This window comes from Chiloscyllium plagiosum, chromosome 40 (genome assembly GCF_004010195.1).
Source record: "Chiloscyllium plagiosum isolate BGI_BamShark_2017 chromosome 40, ASM401019v2, whole genome shotgun sequence".
NCBI lineage: Eukaryota > Metazoa > Chordata > Chondrichthyes > Orectolobiformes > Hemiscylliidae > Chiloscyllium > Chiloscyllium plagiosum.
Genome location: NC_057749.1, coordinates 21,445,195 through 21,468,955, shown reverse-complemented (window position 1 = coordinate 21,468,955; position 23,761 = coordinate 21,445,195). Strand labels below are relative to the sequence as shown.

At 43.1% G+C, this 23,761-nt stretch overlaps 1 protein-coding gene across 2 annotated transcripts; it reads right to left on the bottom strand.

The window, feature by feature from the left end:
- Positions 1-280: 280 nt before the first annotated feature.
- On the bottom strand, positions 281-23,047 carry LOC122542615 (semaphorin-7A-like). 2 transcript variants are annotated; one of them, XR_006309832.1, is made up of 7 exons: positions 22,912-23,047; positions 21,091-21,286; positions 19,706-19,821; positions 19,426-19,586; positions 18,286-18,341; positions 15,692-16,205; positions 281-507 (listed from the first exon to the last, which is right to left on the bottom strand). XR_006309832.1 is itself a non-coding variant. In XM_043680580.1 (6 exons), exons 1-6 carry the CDS (start codon positions 22,990-22,992, stop codon positions 15,859-15,861), a joined length of 957 nt encoding a protein of 318 aa, XP_043536515.1. In that variant the 5' UTR covers positions 22,993-23,047; the 3' UTR covers positions 15,331-15,858. The 2 variants fall into 2 exon arrangements, 1 of the variants encoding a protein (XP_043536515.1); XM_043680580.1 differs by lacking the exon at positions 281-507 and having other exon boundaries at positions 15,331-16,205.
- Positions 23,048-23,761: the final 714 nt, after the last annotated feature.

The window sequence follows — 23,761 nt, the reverse complement described above, 5'->3', positions numbered from 1 at the left end:
TGGGATTTCTGGACCTTACTGTTGCAATGCACTTCAAGTTCGTTCCTCACATTTATAACTTTAGTTTGTAATAAATAATTCATCTAAATTTACTTCCGGTTTATAAGCTTTCATCAAAAATTTATCCTCCACTAATCTTCTATCGTTTATCAACATGAGTTCCTTGCTGAAGAAACTCATCAGCTTTAAAATCATCTTTCTTATTTTCATATCATTCGATTTCCTCATTCTCTCTTTTCTCTGTGTTCTCCTCCCATTCTGGTCTCTCGTTTATGCCAGATTTTACTCACTGCACCATGACGTCAACTTCCTGTGACTTGGAATTGGATGTACAGGTCATATGTACATCCCTCTGTTTTGAAGTACGCAAGATGTGTCGGGCCAGTATGTTCGATTTGCCAGTTTTACTGGTCTTTGTTCCTCTGGGCGGTGAGATGACGACAGTCCAGTGCTGAGTTTAGACCTTCAGATGGGGATGAGGTGACCACCTAAAACAGCCAGGTGCCCCTAAAACAGACAGACGCACATTAGGGGCTTATGATCTCAATGAGGTGCCCAGTGGCTCTTTGACCTGAGCTCAAGATACCTCATGTTACCTCACCGCTTCGAGTACACTCTCCTGAGAAGTCCAAAGGCTGTAAAATCTGAAACAGGAGGTCACACCTGGAAGCTGACGGTGGCCTGTCTCTCTTCAGGGGTAACCCAGACCAATCTGGATGAAGCAGAAAGCCAGGCAGCTTTACAGAATGGAATGAGCAAATGGCCACAGCATCACTTGGGTCTGTGTTGCATCTCTGCAGGACCCATTCACTGTATCCCAGTTGCAGTGGGAGAGGATGACCCACATTTGTTAACCTTCTGACGTGAGCAAGATGTCTCTCTTGATATTAAATGATGTGGCAATTTGTTGACCTAACTGGGCTCGGCAACCAATCTTGCACAAACAGAGTCAGTGTCAGAGCATCAAAACTGTGACGAAACTGTCTGAACATGCTACATTTCTAGAAACGCATCCTGTGACTAATCTGCCATCTGTTCCTCACTGCAAAATATTCTCAGACAAACCCTGTCGCAGGCTTTTCTCTGCACAGCGACATTTTCTGTTCCTTTCTGCGGGGATGGATGTGTTGTTGAGTTTTCCTCATTGACATCTTGGATAACCCATGGAGATAATCATAGACCTGATGGCACAAATGGCCTCATTCTGTGCTCTATATCAATGTTGTGTTGTGCCTCATGATCAGTATGTCAGTATACCTCTGAAGGGTATCATCTCTGTATGATGTATAATGTGTGACGTGAAGGTATAAAAATCTCAGGCTCCATTATCCTGGGCTGACCTCTCCCTATCCCTTTGTCTGTCCAACTGCTTTTCTCTCTCTCTCTCTCTGGGCTCCACCCCCATCTATCATTTACACCCCCGCCACCCCTTCTTTAACATCAATAATAATCTTTTCCCAGATACAATCAGTTCTGATGAAGAGACACTGGACTCGAAACATGAACTTTGACTTCTTTCCACAGATGCTGCCAGACCTGCTGAGTTTTCCCCACAATTTCTGGTTTTGTTTCGGATTTCTAGCATCTGCAGTTTTTTGGCAATTTTTTTCATCTTAGCTCAGATCACTTGAAGCATGACACACAATTATAAGTACATTGGCAGGTAAGCGATCTGGTAAACATTGCAATAGATGTTCTGAATGAACTGTTTAGGTTACAAAAATTTATGGAGGCGGAAAGGTGGAACATTCTTTGGATGCAGACAGGAAGCTTATGTTGAACAGTCATGATTTGGTGATGCCGGTGTTGGACTGGGATGGAAAAAGTTAAAAATCACACAACACCAGCTTATAGTCCAACAGGTTTAATTGGAAGCACTAGCTTTCGGAGCGACGCTCCTTCATCAGGTGATAGTCTATCACCTGATGAAGGAGCAGCGCTCCGAAAGCTAGTGCTTCCAAATAAACCTGTTGGACTATAACCTGGTGTTGTGTGATTTTTAACTATGTTGAACAGGAAATTAGAAAGCAGAAGAAACTAGGAAATAAGTCTCAGCCTTCAATTTCCTGGCCATCACCTGCATCCTGTATCAGGATAAAAATGCTCATTAAAGAAATGTCTTCTTGTTTATGGAATTAGTCTGGCTTATGGTGTGTGTGCAAGTCTGTGTGTGTGTGAGAGAGACAGAGAGAGAGTGTGTGTGTGTGAGAGAGAGAGACAGTGTCTATGTTTGTATTGTGTGTGTATATGTGTCTGTGAGTGTGTATGTGTATATTGTCTGTGAGTGTGTGTCAGTGTGCATGTTGTGTGTGTGTGTACGTGTGTCTGTGAGTGTGCATCGGTGGGTGTGCATGTTGCATGTGTGTATGTAAGCCTCTGTCTATGAGTCTGTGCCTGTGTATGTGTACATTTATGTATGTGTGCCTGCGTGTTTCTGTGTGTGCATGAGGTTGTATGCGAGTGCATACATGTTAGTGTGTGTGTCTGTATGAATGGATGTAAGTATGTGTGATTGTGTGTGTGTCTATGTGTGTCTATGTGTGAGTGTGAGTAGAAACAGATAACGAAGCAGAGTCAGCATGGCTTGATGAAGGAAAAATATTGCCTGAGAAATGTAGTGCAGTTCTTTGAGGAGCTACAAACAGAGAGATAAATTTCCAAAGGCATCGATAAGGTACCACACAACCTGAATTCTCTCACTAACCTCCGTGCAGTTCATAACATTTCCAATGTTGGTGCTGCAGCTTTTACAATCTTTCTGTATTTAAAGAATACTAACTTCGCTATTCTTCCTGCTTAAGTGCAGACCTCACATTTACCCAATTTCGATTCTATCTGCCAAGTTTATATCAAATCATTTAACCCTTCCACATCCCTCTGCAGACCCTTCATGCCATCCTCACCACTTGCCTTCCTCACTAGTTTTGTGTCATCCAAAAACTTTGCAATGGATTCTTGGAAATGAAAGACTGTGGATTGGAGAAGTGGGCTTTGATATTCTAGCTCTGGAATTCCTCAGAAGGGGAAATTCTTTCTCTACTTTTCTTCTTGCCGTGAGAGGGCTTCAGGACATTGCAACACCCTTGTGATGATGTCGTGATGCTGCACATCACTGAGCATAAATAGCACAGTGTGGGTGGAGTTAGAGGAAAATAAACCTACACTGTACCAGACTGGACTAGACTCCTGAATGAAATGAGTTTTCATAGCATATGGCCAAAATTGTACGCAGTCCTCCAGGTACAGTCTCACTAATGTCTTGCCCAGCTGAATGTATAGTATATGATAGGAGAGGTCCTGTGGTGCAGTGGTAGCATCCCCACCTCTGAGCCAGAGAGCCCAAGGTCAAGTCCCACCTACTCTGAGGTGTGCAATAAGATCTCTGAACAGGGTGATGAGAATATATCGGCAATGTGTAATCAATCATGTTACCTAGAGGTCTAAGCCTGACCTCAGTCTTTGAAGACAGTTCTTTGCCTTCTCATCGATCAATCTACAAAAATGCAATGTCATCAAAGCGAAACAAACAAAATCCTAAAAATCTCCTTCATCCTTTTAAACGAGATCACCCATTGGCTTTTCCTCTTCGGGGGAAGAGAGTTACAGCCTCCTCTACCTCTCGACCTTTTCGACTGCTCCTTTTCCCTGTGCACGTTTGTTTTTGCAAATAGATGAGTTTATATGCATGCTCCTCGAATGTTTTTCACAAAGGCAACCTATACAGTCATAAGGTGAGACATATGAAGATGAAGGAGCAAAATGAGTGTTATCTGTTATTCCCACACTGAGTGTACGTAGGTAAAGTAATTATCTTAATTGCCTGAATCTGACATACATAATTACAATATAATCCATGATAGTGTTATAAAATTTTATAAAAGTGAATTAAAAGGTTGCCGACTCACAGTTAATGTCGCAAAGACCTACAAGAAAATAAGAATACACTGGAATTCTTACGATACACCTACGTTCAGTCGGTGAGATGTAGAAAATGGTAAAGATGTGTGACACACTGCAAGGGACTTAATCCAATTTTCTCTTAGTTTCGTATTAGCTAAAAAGGAAGCCAAATGATGCTAATCCTGCATAAGTTTAAATGTTGCGATATTACATTTCGTACCAATTAATGGCAGTAATGTCACTTGATAACTGATTGGAATAGCAAATCTTAGTTCTTCAATCCAATTAATAACAACTGACAGCTGATAGATTGCATTTAGCCCAGATTCTGCCAGAAATATTAGTGAGCCTAGCATCTAGGGAGAGGGTGGTCTTGAAGGAAATCAGCATAAATAGGGTCAGTCTAAGGATATGCCGTAAACCATTTTAGACTGGCATGAGGAGACATTTCTTCACCCACGGGGTGGTGAGACTGTGGAAATCTCTGCCACAGAAAGTGATGGAGGCAAAAATCATTGAATGTTTTCAAGAAAGAATTAGGTATAGTTCTGAGGGACCGGAGGGTATTGGGAGCAGGCGGGAACAGGGTACTGAAACAGATCATGAGCCATGATCATAATGAATAGCAGATGCAGACTTGAAGGACAAAATAGTTTACTCCTGCCCCTATCATCTATGCTTCTATGTTTAGTAAGAAAATGGTGCCAGTTAAATGAATAGGGTTAAAGGCTGACAAATCACCAGGGTCTGGTGATCTATATCCCAAAGTATTAAAGGATATGGCCCCTGGAAATATTGGATGACTCAATGGACACCTTCCAAAATTCTATAGACTCTGGAGCAGTTGCTACAGATTGGGGATGGCAGACATAACCCCACTATTTAAAAGGGAGGGAGGAGGAGAAAAAGACAGAATTACTGACCAGTGAACCGAACATCTGTAGTGGGGAAAATGATGGGTCTATTATAAAAAAATGTGATAACAGAACACTTGGAAAGTATGAACAGGTTTGGACAAAGCCAGTATGTGCTAATGAGAGCCAAATCATGGTTAACAGCTCTACAGGAGTGTTTTAAAGAGTTAACTTGCAGAATAAAATAAGGGGACATGAGTGGATGTGGTGCATTTGGATTTTCAGAAGCTTTTGATAAGGTCCCTCATAAAAGGTTAGTGGGCAAAGTTAAAGCACACGGGATAGGGGCAATTTATTGGCATGGATCAAGTACTGGTTGACAGACAATGGGAATAAATACATCTTTTTCTGAGTTGCAGACAGTGCCTAGTGGGGTACTGCAAAGATCAGCACTATGACCTTCTCCATCTCTCTCCTTTAAAATCTACTTAAAACATATCCCTTTAACCAAGCTCTCAATCGCCTGAATGAATAACTCTACATATGCCTTTCTTTTCAAATTGGCTACACTGTCTTGGAACATGTTTTATTACTTACCAGGCAACACAAAACGATCAAACATTGAGCTACAACATGATAAAACATGTGTTAACCAGATCTTCAGGCTTCACTTCCAACATTAAAAGTGCAATACCATGTGTGACTCGTGCTTCAGTCAAAACTATGAGCCAACAGCAATAGTATTGCATAAATACAGGAGAACATCTTAGCCTGTCTTACAATTAAATAACAGAATAGCTCAAAATACAGGAAACTGCAGAGTGAGACTTAAGTTTGAACATTAACCCAATCTTCAAATTTATTTCTTCCAAGACAACCCTCAGGTTTCAGGAGTCTTTGGTTCTTTGTTTATTTGTAACAAGCTCCAGAGAATCATATTAATTTGCACAATTAACACAGGAAAAGCTACAAACTGTAAACTCAGTCTCACAGAGAGCAGTGGAGGGGGGCGGGGGGACACAGCACATTTACAAGAATGGTGGAGGTGGGTACTGCAGATGCTGGAGATTAGAGACAAGATTAGAGTGTACAAAGTTAAAAATCACACAACACCAGGTTATAGTCCAACAGGTTTAATTGGAAGTACACTAGTTTTGGAGCGACGCTCCTTCATCAGGTGATAGTGGAGGGCTCAATACACAACACCAGGTTATAGTCCAACAGGTTTAATTGGAAGTACACTAGCTTTCGGAGCGACGCTCCTTCATCAGGTGATAGTGGCGGACTCAATCCTAACACAGAATTTATAGCAAAACTTTACAGTGTGATGTAACTGAAATTATACATTGAAAAATTGATTGTCTGTTAAGCCTTTCATCTGTTAGAATACAGTGATAGTGTGCTTCCAATTAAACCTGTTGGACTATAACATGGAGTTGTGTGACTTTTAACTTTGTACACCCCAGTCCAACACCTGCATCTTCAAATCAAGATTAGAGTGGTGCTGGAAAAGCACAGCAGGTCAGGCACCATCCGAGGAGCAGGAAAATCGACATTTCGGGTGATGAAGGGCTTTTGCCCGAAATATCGATTTTCCTGATCCTCAGATGCTGCCTGACCTGCTGTGCTTTTCCAGCACCACTCTAATCTTGACATTTACAAGAACACTGCGTACTCTCTTCATAAGGAAATGTTGGGACTGCTCTCCATTGAGCGGGGAAGAGGGTCGGATTAAGAAGTTGTGAATGATTCGGTAATGAGGAGTTATTTCCACTGGTGGCACTATCGGTGTTGGGGTGGAATGACCAAATGATTCACTCAAAACCCCAGGCGTTCCCCTGCATCAAAGAGTTCATTGAAATTACACCAGTGGGAAGAAGCCCTCTGAAAATCCAGACAGCTCCCCTCCAAACAAAGAAAAGAGGTCCATTTTTATACATTTGTTGCATCCCACCTTTAACATTTACAAACCAATCATTTTATTAATTAATTACACAAGCTTTATATTATGCCCGAAACGTCGGTTCTCCTGTTCCCTGGATGCTGCCTGACCTGCTGCGCTTTTCCAGCAACACATTTTCAGCTCTGATCTCCAGCATCTGCAGACCTCACTTTCTCCTCAACTCCCCGATGCTCCATGGTCTCATGATGTTTCCCAGATTGTCTTCACTCCCATCTCGGGGCTTTTCACAATGGACATGGGTATTCAAGTACAGACCTTCCCAAACATTTGCAAACTGCCAAGTAATTGGATACTTGCCTATCACTTAAAAATCTTTTAAATTCCATTATACAGTTCATTAACCTCATTGCAGAATATGCAAAAAGATATCAATCTTACTATTTGTTATAATATCAGTTCCAATAAAGTTGTATGGCTACACCTAATGTTAGAATTATCTGGCTAAAAAATTTAGTCTCTTGAATTTGCAGCCAGGTTATGTATCTTCCAGAATGTTCTGTGCATTCTCCCATCGAGTTTTCTGTCAGGAATGTCTTTTTCTATCGAGTCTTCTGTCAGGAACATTTCCTCTGATTCTTCTGTAAGGAAAGCCTTTTTCCATCATTGGTATTTTTCTTTTGTACAATGCTTTCCCTAATACATAGATCACTGTGAGAGCCAGTTTCTCTCTAGAGAGGTGAGGGCCATTAGTTCTGGTGGATAGCTGTTACTCTGGGGTCTTTGTCCAACTGTCCTCTTCCTTCATACCCTTGATGACATATCTTTGTTTTTCTACAGTAGGGATTGGTCCGATGTTGTCAAAACCTTCAAATTTTGATTGAATAGGTTTCTGGTATCGACATGCCTGGTTCAAATTAATTGGCTAACTTCCAAAAAACAGTTGTCTTGGTAAAAGCTGATGCTTGGCCTGCTAACTGTATGGCCCTTCAAGACAAATGTTTCAGTTCGGGTGCTCTCTGTGCGCCTGCAAACCCCCAAGCCGCTGCTTACAGACTTACATTCCAAATCTCTAAGCATTGAAAAAACATCATCTTTTAAGGGGGCCACTCAATGCTTTTCCCCCTAACATTTTACAATTTTACAAATGTCAAATTCTAACTTCCTGCATCCCAATGCATAATTACTCCATCCAACTTCACAACAGTAAGAAATAATTAAATAATTAGAGAGATTCAGTAACTAAACACAGAGTGAAATGTTCTTAACCATGTCTTATGCGTAAATATCTGCAGCTATATATTCTACCATTGGTCTACCTGTGCAGGCTTCATTAAGCAAATATTTTCCTCAGGCTACTGTCAGCTGAACTTTCACTGTTCTTGCCATGGGCGGTCGTCAGCCATTTTGAGCTGCTCAGTCATGGGCAGCCCTAACAATCAGTAATCAGAGATCACACCTTTAAGGCAAATTTCTAAATGGCAGAGACACTGTAATTGATTGGTCTCTGGTACCCACGGCATGGTAGGATGGCAGATGCAAATTCCATCATTGATTTCAAAAGGGAACTAGTGAAATATTGAGAGGATAAAATTGTAGGAAAAAAGTAGGGAAGAGGGACCCAGTGTATAATGGGCTGAATGGCCTCCCCTGTACTGAAGGTTTCTATGGTTCCAGGAAGCATCAGTTTCCGTATGCAGAGCCACAGGAAGTATATTGTGTGTGCTAGACGTTGTTGTGTGATGTTTAATGCATTGAGTGTGAGTAAATTGTTCTTCAGAATACATTAGACTGTGAAGGTGTCCCTTCCCATACATCAAGACTACACTGGAGGATCAATGAGTCTCTTCGCAATGAGTCTCTTCACAATGAGTCTCTTCTCTTCGCTACACTTGTATTGGATACTGAACTGTGCTAGAAGAGTAACCAACCCACATCCATTTTCAATTTGGATTGGTCACACTACAGGGATTTTGGTGGTTAGGTTACAAAACCAGGTATCTCATGACCTGGGCTAATGATGAGGACACCTGAGTTTGAGAAAGGAGCCAGGGAGGGAATTTAAATTTGATCCATTCATTAATTCAAAAGAAAACTTGGGGCATCAGTGATCACGGATCTATTTTTGCTGTAAAATCCCACTCGGTTCACTAATTCACTTAATGGAAGGAAATCTGGTGTCCTTCCTCAGTCTGGCCTGCATGTGACTCCAGTCCCACAGCCAAGGCCTGAGACATGAAGGGAGGGTGGGGTTAAATCAGGGCCAACATAACAGTCCTTGGATCTCTAGAGGGTCCCAGCTGTGTTTGGGTTGGGGGGGGTTATGAGGCTGCGGTGCTGGGGACCATAGTTGGGGAAGGAGACTCAAGAGCAACAGTGGGGTCATAATCTCAGTCCATTCCTCTGGCTGCCACAATACAGTTCACTCTTAGTTTTGTTTTAGATTCACTTGTGGGACATGGGCATCACTGGCTTGGCGAGCATTTATTACCTGTCCCTCATTGTCCTTGAGAAGGTCGGGGTGAGCTTCCTTCTTGAACCACTGCGGTCCATGTGCTGTAGGGTGACCCACAATGCCCTTAGGGAGGGAATGCTGGGAATTTGACCCAGTGACAGCTGCCTCTGAATATACCACTGAGTAATACTCCAGAAGGTAACTCACCACAATCTCATCACAATTAGAGTTGGACAATGAATGTCAACTCTGTCTCTGATCTCTTGAATAAGGAACAAAATATTCGCCAACGTTTATCCTGCCTTCAGAATTGATTGTCTGACCCACCTCCCTCACCAGCATCTGACTGACAGCATTACCAGGGAGGAGTCCCAAATTCTTCCCTGACTTCCTGTAAAACTGTCTTCCTTGCTGAAGCATGTTTTTCTGGGACAAAGCAGTTCGTCACAAACAGTTCACTTCTCAATCAAGTGAAAGGAAAATGCTGCAGGGGGCTGGAAATCTGAAATGAAAACAAAATTGCGGGAGAAACTCAGCGGGTCTGGCAGCATCTGTGGAGAGGGAAACAGAGTAAATGTTTTGAGTCCAACGTGACTCTTCTCCAGAACTGAAGACTTCAAAAGCCGCCAGGGCTCAGTTGTAAATTTATTTTTAGTTTCATTAAGCTCACAGATGGAGGATACACCAAGATGCATGCTACACATTAAATGAAGCACATGTTACAAATCAGAGTAGTTGATGTTGAATTACTTAGCTTTGAGACTTACTTTCGACATGATTGGATAACCTGAAACAATGACATTGCGGTGAAAATGGTAGTTCCATTGGCTCATTGTTCAAAGCACAAATCGCAAGCTCACTTAGAAATTCAGTGGATGAAGAATGAGCTGGAATTACATGCAAATTTTACCATAGAAGCTAGTAAACTTGGCCAAACGAAAACTTATACTTAATATAACAAGACTGCATCCTGCCATTCACTGAGAGCATGGTCAAGCCTTTGCCACTGGTCCCTCAATATCACTGATGAACAGGAATCAATCAATCAATTAATCTCAAACTCCAGACCTGAGACCCCAATAAAGACCTGTTATCCTGCCAACCAGATTTTCAATTTTGTGGCTCCTGCCCCTCAGTCAGTTTTGGGATCAAGCCAACAATGTGCTTCCGATTTCAGAATCTCTCATTGAGATTTAGCGAATGTTTTTGGAAAGCCCACATTAACAACATGGACAGAGATCTAAAGCTAAGAAAAAGAGAACAGCAGATGCTGGTGGTCTGAAACAAACATAAGCAGAAATTGCTGGAGAAACTCAGCAGGTCAGGCAGTGTCTATATGGACAGAGAAAGTAGAGTTAATGTTTCAAGCCCAGTGAGCAAGAAGGGTTTCTGGACTCAATGTTCATACTGCTTTCTCTCCACAGATGCTGCCATGCCTGTTGAGTTTCTCCAGCAATTTGTGTTCATGACTTCTGTTCACTAGTGTAGTCACCTCTTCAGAAAGGGTCATTGAGCATCAACTGTGATTTTGAATGGCAGAGAGGTTTGAGGGGCTGAATGGCCTACTCCTGCTCTTATTTCTTTAGTAAGATGGATCCTTTACAAATCCACGCTGGCACTTTCTGATCCATGAAAAAAAATTAGAGAAAGTTCAATCATTTACATGCTGGTGTAATGTCCCAACCAGAGACAATAAGATAACTGGGCTCTGCAATTCCCTGGTTTTTCTCACAATGACATGTGCAACTCTATAATCTGGTGGAACAGTTCCTTATCGGCCATGCTTTCTGATCACTTGGTGGCACAGAATTGTAAAAAAAATGAAACATTTTCAAAACTTTTCACCTTATGTTTATCAAAACTAAGACAAGAATAGCAAATTCTAAAATTACAACAATTGCCCTGCCATGTAAATTTCTGTAATAATACAATATCGTTGCCAGTGTCAGACAATCAGTTGTAGGAACCTGACCCGGTGCTAAAATGCCCCAGGAGCTTTTAAAGGAAAAGGGACAGGCCAAAGCACATGGACTACAAGGATGTTGCCAGGGTTGAAGGGGTTGAGCTATAGGGAGAGGCTGAACAGGCTGGGGCTGTTTTCCCTGGAGCGGCAGAGGCTGAGGGGTGACCTTACAGAGGTTTATAAAATCATGAGGGGCATGGATAGGGTAAATAGACAAAGTCTTTATCCCTGGGGTGGGGGGAGTCCAGAACTAGAGGGCCTAGGTTTAGGGTGAGACGGGAAAGATATAAAAGAGACCTTAGGAGTAACTTTTTCACGCAGAGGGTGGTACGTGTATGGAATGAGCTGCTAGAGGAGGCTGCAACATTTGCAACATTTAAGAGGCATTTGGATGGGTATATGAATAGGAAGGGTTTGGAGGGATATGGGCCAAGTGCTGGCAAATGGGACTAGATTAGGTTAGGATATCTGGTCAGCATGGACGAGTTGGACCGAAGGGTCTGTTTCAGTGCTGTACATCTCCATGAGCTATGACTTTAATTTGGAAATGTTCCTCTATACATTGCTATTCTCCTGAATTGTCCTAATGAATGCAAGACAAAAAGCTACAGTAACATGTGCCTTTTTTTGAGCAATCCTCAATAAGAAACATTAACATCCTTCATTCAGTCAAATAAATAGAAATATAAATAAATATGTATAAGCTTGATTTTACATTACTTAAAATCAGTTCTTTTTAAGAAAATTAAGTTTGATTTCAAAGTCATACAGAAAGAGACATAAATAATGTGAATAAGGAAATGGATGATTGTGCTCTATGTTTGGTGACAAAATGCAGTTGATAACACTCCTGTGAAGCATTTTGGGCTATATTGCTATCTTGAAGGGGCTGCGCAAATGCAAGTTGTTGTTGTAAAATGAGTCTAGCCCTAATTTTAAAATCTTGCCTTCCCTCCTGCAGTTGCATGCACTCAAAATGAAAGAAGATCTAGGACTTTCAGCTTTGCTGCTGATTTCGTAAAATAGGGTTAACTAGGTCAGTGACAATGGATGCCCTTGTTAAGCAGGACACTGGTTAAAATGACTGCGCTTGCATTCAGCTCTGTACTTGCAGCCTGGATATGAAGGGCTTGTTTCTGCTAAAAGCACATCGGTTACAAGACCAAGCAATCTCTGTTGTTTCTCATAAGGTGAACAAAGAACTAAAACGCACAAAGTTTCAAGCGTAAAGGTGAAATGGACATTCTCAAGAATGAGGCTTCTTATCCAGTTGCTGTGGTTGAGCCCTGTCGCTGTCGTCCTGAGCTGTGGGTGGCTAACACTTACCACTCAGCTCGAGAAGGTTATGTGTCACCTCAAAATCACAATCCATCTTTGTAAGCACTTGGGAGCCTCTGCCATGATTAATGCTGGGAACTGCACAAAGACAGACTGTCCCGTAGCTTTGTGATCTGTTTACTCGGTCACAACCCAGACACAAAACCAGAAACAGCTCACATTGCACAAGTCTAATCAGGCTTCACCGAGTCACTTGAAGTTTCACTTCCAGCTATGCACCAAACCTAACAATCACACTGACACAGTATTTCTCAGAGCGATAGCAGAATGTAACGTGGGCTCATGTGGCTGAGAATCTTTGTTCCCCCATGTCAAGCTTCTTGAACGAGTGGTTCTCAGAGCCAACTTTTAATGGGTGGCTTTAAACTGGGCTGTTTCAGGATGTCATAGGAACATCAACTGCATTTCACAGCAACTCCTGTGCTGCAGCACTGGGTTACCAACAATCACTCCAGTGTGGATACCCCCACATTTCAGTATTGTTACACAGTCTCTGTTGTCATGCAGTGAGCTCTCCCAAATTTTCCAAAACCAGCCAACTCAAAAAAAGATGATGCTCACACATTCCTTTAGCTGCAGTAACTATTGAATTGTGGGTGCATCACAGGATGAGGGAAGATCTTGGGTCAAATCGAGAACCATTTAAGAAACCAGTACTAATGGCTGAAAGGGGCAATAGGTTCGGGGATCCTCCCGACGTTCATTTTTACAGATTCATTTTGAAAGAGGTTTGCAAAATGGGAATCCCACAATGAATTTTAATTGGTGATGGGGTCCCAAAGGACAGGAGGGGAGATTCCCTGATACAGTTCAATATGACAGCTATTTAAAAGAGGGAAGTTACACTCTTCTGGCAACCTATCCACTTAACTCTCTATCTCTGTTTGCTCACTTGTCTTTTTGAAAGCTATTTTGGTCGTCCTGGGTCAGAAATAGCCTTCTGAGCATCAATGAATCATTAAAAAGGCCTCACTGTCCAAACTTTCCCTTGTTTGCTGTTTACATTTAGTCTCTCTGATGATTCACTCCTTCAACGACAGAAATAATAGTTCCTTAAACACAAGCCCTTCGGACGGTAGAGAGCTCACAGAACAATATTCCTGACTAAACAGATAAAATGATCAGGATAAGCGACAGAGTCAAAAAGTGCGGCGCTGGAAAAGCACAGCCGGTCAGGCAGCATCCGAGGAGCAGGAGAGTCGACACTCGAAACATCGATTCTCCTGCTCCTCAGATGCTGCCTGACCAGCTGTGCTTTTCCAGCGCCACACTTTTTGACTCTGGTCTCCAGCATCTGCAGCCCTCACTTTCTCCCAGGAATAAGAAATTACACGGAGGGCAGTTTAGTCAGAGTATTTAAGATGATGCCAGTAAGCTTGCAGGGTGCAGCAGATGGTGAAGAAAGCAAATGGTATTTGGGCTTCACATTGAGAAGATTCGAATGGAAGATGTAGTGTAATATGGATGAGTGTAAGGTTATCCATGAGGAGTAAAAACAGGAAGGTTAATTATTATCCGAGTAATGATGGGTAAGGGGGAGGTGCAACAAGACCTGGGTGTCTTTACACACCAAACCTAGGTCCCTGGCGTTGTAAGGCAGCAGTGCTAACCACTGAGCCACCCTATGTTCCTTTGCAACAGTTTGAATTGAATTGAATTTATTGTCACGTGTGCCGAGGCACAGTGAAAAGCTTTGCCTTGTGAGCGATACAGGCAGATCACAGAGTTTTACATGTGTGTCCCTTATTCTGTAATGATGTAACCTAGATTAAGACTCCCCCCTTAGTGGAAACATCTTCTCAAAATCTCCTCTGTCAACCCCTCCAACGTCTGGAAATATTCAGCAGCTACGTCAGTATCCGTGCAGAGAGAGAAGCAAAGTTAATGTTTTGTGTCTGATCGGGCTTCTTTTGGACAGCATTTGTGGTACTGAATCCAACATTGCACATTCACACTGCCTATCTTCTGACTTCTCAGCAGGATTAGTAAATACTAAAAGATCCTAGGGATTAACAAGTAGAATTTAACCCCTTTTGATGTTTATCTATGATGTGTGATTCTGAGCAAGCAGAGAGCATGCATCAAAACTTGGGTGAGCAAGTTTGCGGATGATATGAAAGTCGGAGGAGTTGTTGACAGTGAGGAAGGATGTGGCAGGTTACAGCAGGATATAGAGAAGCTGCAGAGCTGGGCAGAAAGGTGGCAAATGGAATTCAATGTAGCTAAGTGTGAGGTGATTCACTTTGGGAAGAATAACAAAAAGATGGGGTACTGGGCTAATGGTCGGATACTTGGTAGTGTGGATGAGCAGAGGGATCTTGGTGTCCATGTACACAGATCTCTGAAAGTTGCCACCCAGGTAAATAGTGCGGTGAGGAAGGCATATGGCGTACTGGCTTTTATTGGTAGAGGAATTGAGTTCCGGAGTCCTGAGGTCATGATGCAGTTGTATAAGACTCTGGTGCGGCCGCATCTGGAATATTGTGTGCAGTTTTGGTCGCCATACTATAGGAAGGATGTGGAGGCACTGGAACGGGTGCAGAGGGGGTTTACCAGGATGTTGCCTGGTATGGAAGGAAGATCGTATGATGAAAGACTGAGACACTTGGGGCTGTTTTCATTAGTGAAAAGAAGGTTTAGGGGTGACTTGATTGAGGTGTATAAGATGATTAGGGGGTTAGATAGGGTTGACAGCGTGAACCTTTTCCCGCGTATGGAGTCGGGTATTACAAGGGGGCATAGCTTTAAATTAAGGGGGGGTAGATATAGGACTGAAGTTAGGGGTAGGTTCTTCACTCAGCGAGTCGTAAGTTCATGGAATGCCCTGCCAGTAGCAGTGGTGGACTCTCCCTCTTTATGGGCATTTAAGCGGGCATTGGATAGGTATATGGAGGATAGTGGGTTAGTATAGGTTAGGTGGGCTTGGATCGGCGCAACATCGAGGGCCAAAGGGCCTGTACTGCGCTGTATTCTTCTATGTTCTATGTTCTATGTAAAAGAGTGACGTGGAACTGGGACTTGCTGGATAAGGGGAGGTGAGTTCCAGAACAAACCTCTCTCTCACAAACTGAACCAATCGAAAGAAGCCTGAACAATCACTGACCTGATTTCTCCTGAAGGAGCCAATAACACAACAGGAATGAAGATTTGGAATAAATCTGCCCTCTGAAGAGCAGAGCTGTAAATTTGTAAATGGTTATAGATTTGCTCTTTATAAGAACCTAATGTTCTATTGAGACAGGTTCCAAAGATTAAATTGCAATTCCCACATGGATACAGACCTTCGACCTTCCTTAGACATGTCACTTGGCCATTGAGGTAGGGCTATTCAGAATATTTCAGTGTGTTTACCCTCAATATATCCCAGCAGCAATCCAGACTAGAAGCACAAACAAGTTGTTTCCAATCTCTGCGACAAGAGGACAAGAGAGAGAGTCATTGCTCAAACTCAGTGCAAGAGCAGAGCCACAGCTGTCATGAAAATACAGTAGACAGCAATACTGCATCTGGTCAAATACATCAAAGACCCACTGTCCTTAATCAAATACGACGTGTGAAACTGTTCATGTCCCCTTTCATTTGAAACACATTGGTATGAGCTACCTCCACGTTCTGCAAGGTTACTTATGAAGAAAAGGCATTCATCTTCATTTGAAGAACAGTCCATTGTCTGGTCTTGCATCTTCCATGAGTAATGTGCATGATGGGATTGCTTAGGGCATGAAAGGTAAACTGAGCCATGGCCCTCCAGGACAAGAGCGGGATTCTCTCTTTGTGAGGAACGGTAAAACGCAACTAGGAGAAAGAAAACCAGAATCATTAGTGCTCCATCTTGTTAAAGCCGCCTTCAAACATTGTCAGGTATGAGGACAGATCTGACATATTTCAGGACTTCTTGCCTTCGTTTCAGTTCAGTTAGACACTTCAAAGAGCCATAAACATTCAGATCACCAAAGGATCTGCCCCCTCTACCCTTGACTGGTTCATGGTCTTTGACAGAACGATCCAAACTGATCCCACTGACCCGCACTGTCCCATGGGCTCAGAATGTTCCTCAGCTTCAAACTGCAATGACCTTCGCTTCAGTCACCGTTTGTAAAACACCCCATATACCGTCAAGTCTCTGCGCAAACTGAGCTGCACATACTGCTGGGGGTGAGGGTGAGCGGAAACTAATTTGACTGAACCTGTCACTGAAGGAGCCCTTGAGGTCACAGATAGAAATCTGCTCCTTCTGTAGACAGTAAATTCGGGAAAGGTGACAAATTGAACTTCCACCCAGTCATGTAGGTCCCCCACCAGATAGAAATGTGAAAATGTCCCCTACTTCAGAGGGGATTGTAACTGGGGGGGTGGGCTTCTTTGAAGGGCCGGAGCTGCATGATTTATTTACATTCTGTTTCCCACAGACCAACATGGTGGAGGGAGGGGGGGGGGTATGTTGGTGTCGGGGTTGGAGGGAACAGCATCTGGCTGGTTAAACCTGTGTGAATTAGCAGCAATAAACTGGAGCTAGGCTGATCGGGATTGTTCCCCAGTGGGAATGGGAATGTCACGGTGTTGGGAATGGAATATTCAGTGCAGCATCAGGACAATGCAGCCAGCACGATGGTTTGATCAGTAACGGGTAGATCACTGACCTACAGGGGCAGTAGGGTGTACCAGCGACAAGATGCACTGCAGCAACTCAACAAGACTCCTTAGACAGCGCCTTCCAAACCCGCAAGGGCGTGGGAACAGACACATGGGAACACCACTTTGCAAGTTCCCCTCCAAGTTGCTCAATGTTCTGTCTCGGAAATACATCAGAATTCCCTCACTGTTGCTGGGTCAGAATCCTGGAGCTCCCTCCATAACAGCACTGTGAGGTATCTACCTCAAGGACTACAATGGCTCAAGATGGCAGCTCACCACCAGACACCAAAGGGTAATAAATGTTCACCTGTCCAACATGCTCACATCCCATGAGTAAATAATACAAGAAGGCAAACAGACAGGATGCCACTATCACCTGATGAAGGAGCGGTGTCAGTGTCAGTGTCAATGGTTATAATCCTGATGAACACCATTTCACTTCAAAGATAATCATCAAGATTGAAGTTCCAACAAAGCATTGAAAATTTTGGGGTGGCACAATGGCTCAGTGGTTAGCACTACTGCCTCACAGTGCCAGGGACCAGACTTGGGTGACTGTCTGTGTGGAATTTGCACATCCTCCCCGTGTCTGCGTGGGTTTCTCCAGGTGCTCTGGTTTCCTCCCACAGTCCAAAATTGTGCAGGTTAGGAGGATTGACCATGGGAAATTGCCCATATTGTTCAGGGATGTGTAGGCTGGGTGCACTAGTCAGGGGTAAATGTCGGGAAATGGGTTTGGTGGGATACTCTTCGAAGGGTCAGTGTGGACTTGTTGGGCTGAATGGCCTGTTTCCACACCGTAGGGATTCTATAACGTTTCACCAAGTGGGGAAAGATTTGAAATTCAGGCAAAAGCAGTTAATGTTTTCATTCTCCCTTCCCCAGGTGAATTTCAATCCCAGTTTTGTAACTGGTGAGGCCTCCAAATATTTAAAAAGGACAGAAAATTGGGTGCCTCTTGATATCTTTGAAACAAAAATGTAACAGTTTGGAATGTTAAAATGCAAAGTGATTACAATATCTTTTGGAAGCTGTTGCAGTTTTAGTCAGAAACGTTTCTGATTATTTTGTGTCTGTTGTGATTGAGCTGCTCAGAGAAATCATCCACTCATTGTAACAAGTGACCTTCATAACTGCTGTGCTGTTGTGAGCGATAACTGAGAAATGAACTGAGATACTGATTCTGTGGCCAGATCAATAAGAGCGAGAATCGCTGTACTCTCTCTCAGCGGAACCTCACCTCTTTCTGAAGGACATTTCTTGTGATCACCATTTTCAGGATCTTGGATAAGGTTGCTGTGAAAATAAATACAATGCTGAGGTAAGTCTGGGTGCTACAGTTCTCCCCTCTGTGAGGTTAATCACAGGACATTAATGCTTTCACAGCCTTCACATTCCAAAAGGGAGATTATCAGCAGGGCACCATTAGTCTTTATTTCAAAAGAAAATTAATGTTTTTCCGGTTGCCTCTTACATGTCTTGGTTTACAAAATATTTTTGGGACGCGGGCGATTCTGCTGCCCATGGCCTGACTCGGAGTACTCTTCACTGAGCATTCCAGTGCCCAGTGATCTCCACTGGCTTCCAGTGCACTCTCAAACCCAGATTGGTGCAGTTTAATGGGAATTGTACTGGGTAATGGGGATTCAACTAAACAATGGACACTACACTGGGTAACATGGGTGCTACTGGGTAACTGGCATTCTAAAGGATGTGTAAAAGGTATTGCACTGTGCGCTGTAGTGATCATTGTATTGGGCATTGTAATGGGCACTGTAATCGGCAATGAACTGGAAACTGTAATGGGCAACGCACTAATAGGAACATGCTCCCTAGGTTACAAGTGACCCCTTCAGTGCCTGGTCATGTGAGCGAGAATAGACTTCTTCAGTGAGTCACTGGTGGAATTGTGTGCAACTACACATGCTGATAATGCTGAAAGAAAGGCCTGCCTCTAGGAACAACTTCAAAACATCCCAAACCACTTTGTAGCCAGTGAAGATCTTTCAAACTGCTGTCATCTTCCTATTGTAGGAAATGTGGCAACTGACCTGTGCACAGCAAGCTCCCACCAGCAGCAGTGAAATGTTGAGGTGGTAAGCTGACTTCAGTGACTTTGTCTGAGGGGTAAGTATTGGCGATGGGAGAGACCCACATCCCATGTGTCATCAAAACAATGTCACAGGATCTTCTGCATCCCCCCTGAGGGGGCAGAAAGGAGTTCAGTTTAAGGTCACACCATAATGGAGGTACCCCGAGGGCCTGAGGGCTACACTGAACTGTCAGCCTCGATTAGTTTCCCTCAGGAGAGCAGAAGATGGGGCTTTGGAAAAAATAAGAAAAGGGGTTTGAAATATGGAAAATGGTTCCCCATACGTACCTGGAGCGAGATGTGACAGGGACACAATTCTTCTCTCTGTCATCCCAAGCACAGTAGGGGTCCCTGGCCATGACGCAGCTTTCACAGCTTTCATTATATTTTTCACACTGCATCAGTGGGATCCGAACCACCTCTTTAGCAGCGGTAACGTACAGAAGTTTCTAGAAAGACAAGTAAAAATATTAATTTCACTGCCTTTTTTTCTTAAAACAGTAAAGGATTCCTGCTACTGCCTTTCATTTTCTGGTCAGGTGGATGACCCCTTGACCTTTGTACTTACAGCTTCAGAGTCCAGGGACATTGATGAGATTGGTCCTGGCTCCTTTAGAATCGTAAGTTCTGAAATGATGAAGACTGACTGTCCGATTTCCAGAACCTTCTGGATTTTACCATCTCCTGTGGGGAGAAAAGAGAGACTCAGCGTTTCAATAATGTCAAAACCCGGTGAATTCACATTCCTCATGATTAGATATCTGTCGGCGGCAATCTCTAGAATGGTCAAAATCCCCAGTGTGGGAAACTGGGCCTTTGATATTCATATAATAGAGGTTTAATATGAAAAACTAAGTCACGTGATCTCAATGGAGCCAATGGTGATCGTTACCTGAGAATAGTTTAGATGAGAAAGAATCAAAGATTGGCAAAAACATCAGAAGAACTGTGGTGTTCTCCCAAACACTGCCGTGGGGTCTTTAACTTGCCCTGGGCCACTTGGGGCCTTGGCTTAACTTTGCACCAAATGTAACAGTGTCCAATTTTACATTTGACAAGCAACAGAAGTCTTCTATTGACTGACAAAACTAGGAAGAAAATGTGATTCTGGATAAGTGGTCCTGGAAAAGCACAGCAGGTCAGGCAGCATCCAAGGAGCAGTAAAATCGACGTTTCGGGCAAAGGCCCTTCATCAGGAATACGTCGATTTTCCTGCTCCTCGGACGCTGCCTGAACTGCTGTGCTTTTCCAGGACCAGTCTAATCCACAATCTGGTTTCCAGCATCTGCAGTCATTGTTTTTACCTAGAAACAAAATGTGAGGCCATTCATCCCATGAAGTTCATGCTGTCATTTAACTCGGTTGTGGGTTGATTTACATCAGAAGAGAATTGCTTTCTCTTTTTATTTGATCAAATCCATATTCACATAAGGCCACAAAGCAAATTCCTGTCAAATCCTGATGCATCTGGGCATTAGCTTCGGATCATTATTCTAGTGGAGGGATATCAGGCTCTGCTTATTTGTAACTCCCTCCAGCATTTAGTCTCAATTTGCAAGGACACGTGCCACTGAGACACACAACCAAACCAGGAGACCCTACCTCTTCACAGCTTCACTCATAGAAGTATCTGAAATGTTATCCCGCAGTCAAAAACACCCATGGGTGTTGGAAGTGCATTCAATGTGACATATTGAAATGAGAATTGGATAAGTGCATGAAGATAAAGGTTGCCTGGCAACAGTAAATAAGTGGGGTAAATTGGATGGCAAAGGAACAGCATGGAGGAGAGGGACAGAATGGCTTCTGTCTGCGCTGTGTAATTCTGTGGGGTGTCCCATTATGCTTTACCTCAGCACAGATGAGAATTAATATGTCGAGTACCAAGTTATTTACAAGTGGTAACATCGGGTATCTTCTCATCTATACAAACTGTTTGGTGGGAAGACCTACCCATGGCCAGGAAAAGGACGTAGAACACTGTTCCATTGAAGCCAACAACGAAATCCACGACGATTTTCTTGAAATGATCCTCATCCTTGAAGATGAGGGGGCCTTTTCCGATGGGATGGATTGGACTCTCCATTTCAGGATGGTGTTCCACCATTCTCAGTACTTTACTTTCCAGACTTTGAGTGTTAGTCCCACACTGCAACAATGTGAGAAGAATAGAAGGCTGTAAGTTATCTTGTGACGAGACACACTTTGGATTCCCTCGACACCACATGATCTCCTCTTCTAGCTGAGAGACCAGAGAGTGCCTTGCATTCGAAACTACTGAATCCTGACCTTGTTCACACTCTGACCCTAAGTTCACACGTGACAAATGGGTGACCCCAGAGTGAAAACAAGGGATTTGTGGGGAGTGACAGAGTCCAAAGGGGCACGGACAAAACTAAAACAAGTTATGACTTTCAAAGGAGCAAAGGTTTCCGGTAAAATAATGTCCCATTGTTCTACTGGAGACAGGATTGGAGTCAGAGATGAATCCAGGACTATCCCATCCCAGTCCCTACTCCACAGCCATTGTACCATTGTACCTTGGAGTTTGGGACCCCCATTGCTCAGCACATGATCACAGTAGGGGTCATGACCCACAGCTTGAGCACTTTTGCTCTAAGATATTTGTTTTTCTTGGCCAACAACTCATTTGGTTTGATCTGTCCTGGGAGAAACTAAAAAGTGGAAAGGGTAGGGAAAAGGAATTGAAATCAAGGAGAATAAGATTTTCTGTAAATTGACTGGTGAACAATGAGATGTCGATGAATCACCAATTCAACCAATCAGCAAAGAGAATAACAAGGAGAAACTTGACACCTAGACACAGCGTCAACCAAATTTAGAAGAAAAGTTATCAGGAAAGGATTGTATTTGATTGGATTTGATCAGTTCAGTAACGTGGAGATTGGATGGTGCAGTAATTCACACTGAACATCACCCTCTGGAGTAAGTGACGGAACAGCGTTTAGACGAATCAAACATCTGACCTGCGGTATTGAACACACCGTCTCGGTCAGTATCCAGGTCCAGTTACATCAGTAAATTCTGGGATATCAGATTTAACTGAGAGTTATTTCTCAACGTGAGGTATTTGTACTGTGTGTGCTGCAACAGACCAGTCTTTGATGTAGACATTGTCAGCAATGTATTGTAGTCAGTTTAATTGGGGGATAATTCCATTTAACTCTGCCTTCAATCTATTTTGAGATACTGCCCAGTTAACTACAGCCAGTAAGTGCCACTAAACCGTGTATGCTCATCTCACACTTGAATGCCAGTCGTCCCATTATGGATTTTTCTGTGAACGTTTATAATGGGATCGACCTATGTAAACAAGGTCCACCTTACAATGACACTCTCCCACCAGGAGTGCCATTGTGGTGCCTCAGTTCAGCATCGCCCAGTTCCTCAGCTGGTAATGTTCCTCAAACTGCATACAACTCTGCTGTTCAAGTTGCTGCAGGTTTTGTTTCTTCACAATAAATTTTCAAACAGAATCAAATCATTGTGTACAACGAAGTACAAAATGATGACTTCAAATTGACACAGAACTCCGCCACCCTCTGAGACTGCTTTATCTGAAAGATTACACACTGTGTTCACTGTCCCTGTGTAAAATCCAAGCCCGAATACCTCATTTAATAAAGCCATAGAAAATCCAACTTTTCTATCCTCACATAATAATTAAATCATTAATTAGACTGAAGTGTTTCAGTCATTTTCTGGATCTGGTAAAACCAGTGCCCAAGTGAACAAGAATCAGCAGCTTCTTACCGTCCCAGGTCTTGGGTCAGGAATAGATTCAGTGAATCCTTTAAACGTGGAAGTACTGAACACATTATTAATGTCCTCCATGGAGTACGTGCAGATTGCTGACCCGTTCCTAAACACAGACAGATTATTGAGTGAAAGGTTCAGTGAGAAAGGGAATTAAAACAGTTTGTACTGACTTTTCATGCAAGACCAGAAAAGTGAAAACCCAGACCTTGGTTTTCCTGAAATAGAAACAGGAAGTGCTGGAGAAACTCAGCAGGTCTGGCGGCTGTTGTGCAGAGAGAAACAGAGTTAACGTTTCGACTTCTTTGGAAAAGTCTTCAGTGTTTGGAAGAAGAGTCTATTGGACTCGAAACGTTAACTCTGTTTCTCTCTCCACAAATGCTGCCTGACCTGCTGAGTTTCTCCAGCAATTTCTGTTGTTACTCAGATTTCTAACATCTGCAATATTTTGTTTTTAATGCTGATTTCCTGCTGACTTTTAGATAAAATGTTCCCCATCCAAATGGAAGATTTTCAAAACTGCTTCCGAAGTTTTGAACTTCTCATCACTGAAGCTGCATTGGATTTGAGAGCAGGATTGGAATCTGATGGAAATTAAAGACCGCTCCTTGGACAGTGGGAGCCTGACTGAGACTTCACTCTGACAGACTCTCCCAGTGCTGGCTCCATGCACTGGCCACCACAAACAACTGTAACCCCCACCCTCTCTCTCTGCCCACACTACAGCATCAATCCTGAGGTGGCTACACAGGGAGTGTTGAGATTTTATCACACCCTCTTTCCCGTTTCCAAATGCTTCTAAGACAGTTTTCTCAAAGAAACTGTGTCCCTTTAACCTTGTAATGAG

Coding starts and splice junctions, on each gene's coding strand:
- LOC122542615 (XM_043680580.1), bottom strand. CDS start 22,992: ATGGAGGACATTAATAATGTGTTCAGTACTTCCACGTTTAAAGGATTC. Junction 19,822..21,090: donor CGTCCTTTTCCTGGCCATGG/GTAGGTCTTCCC, acceptor TTCTCCCCACAG/GAGATGGTAAAATCCAGAAG. Junction 16,206..18,285: donor GAAATGTCCTTCAGAAAGAG/GTGAGGTTCCGC, acceptor TCTTTCTCCTAG/TTGCGTTTTACCGTTCCTCA.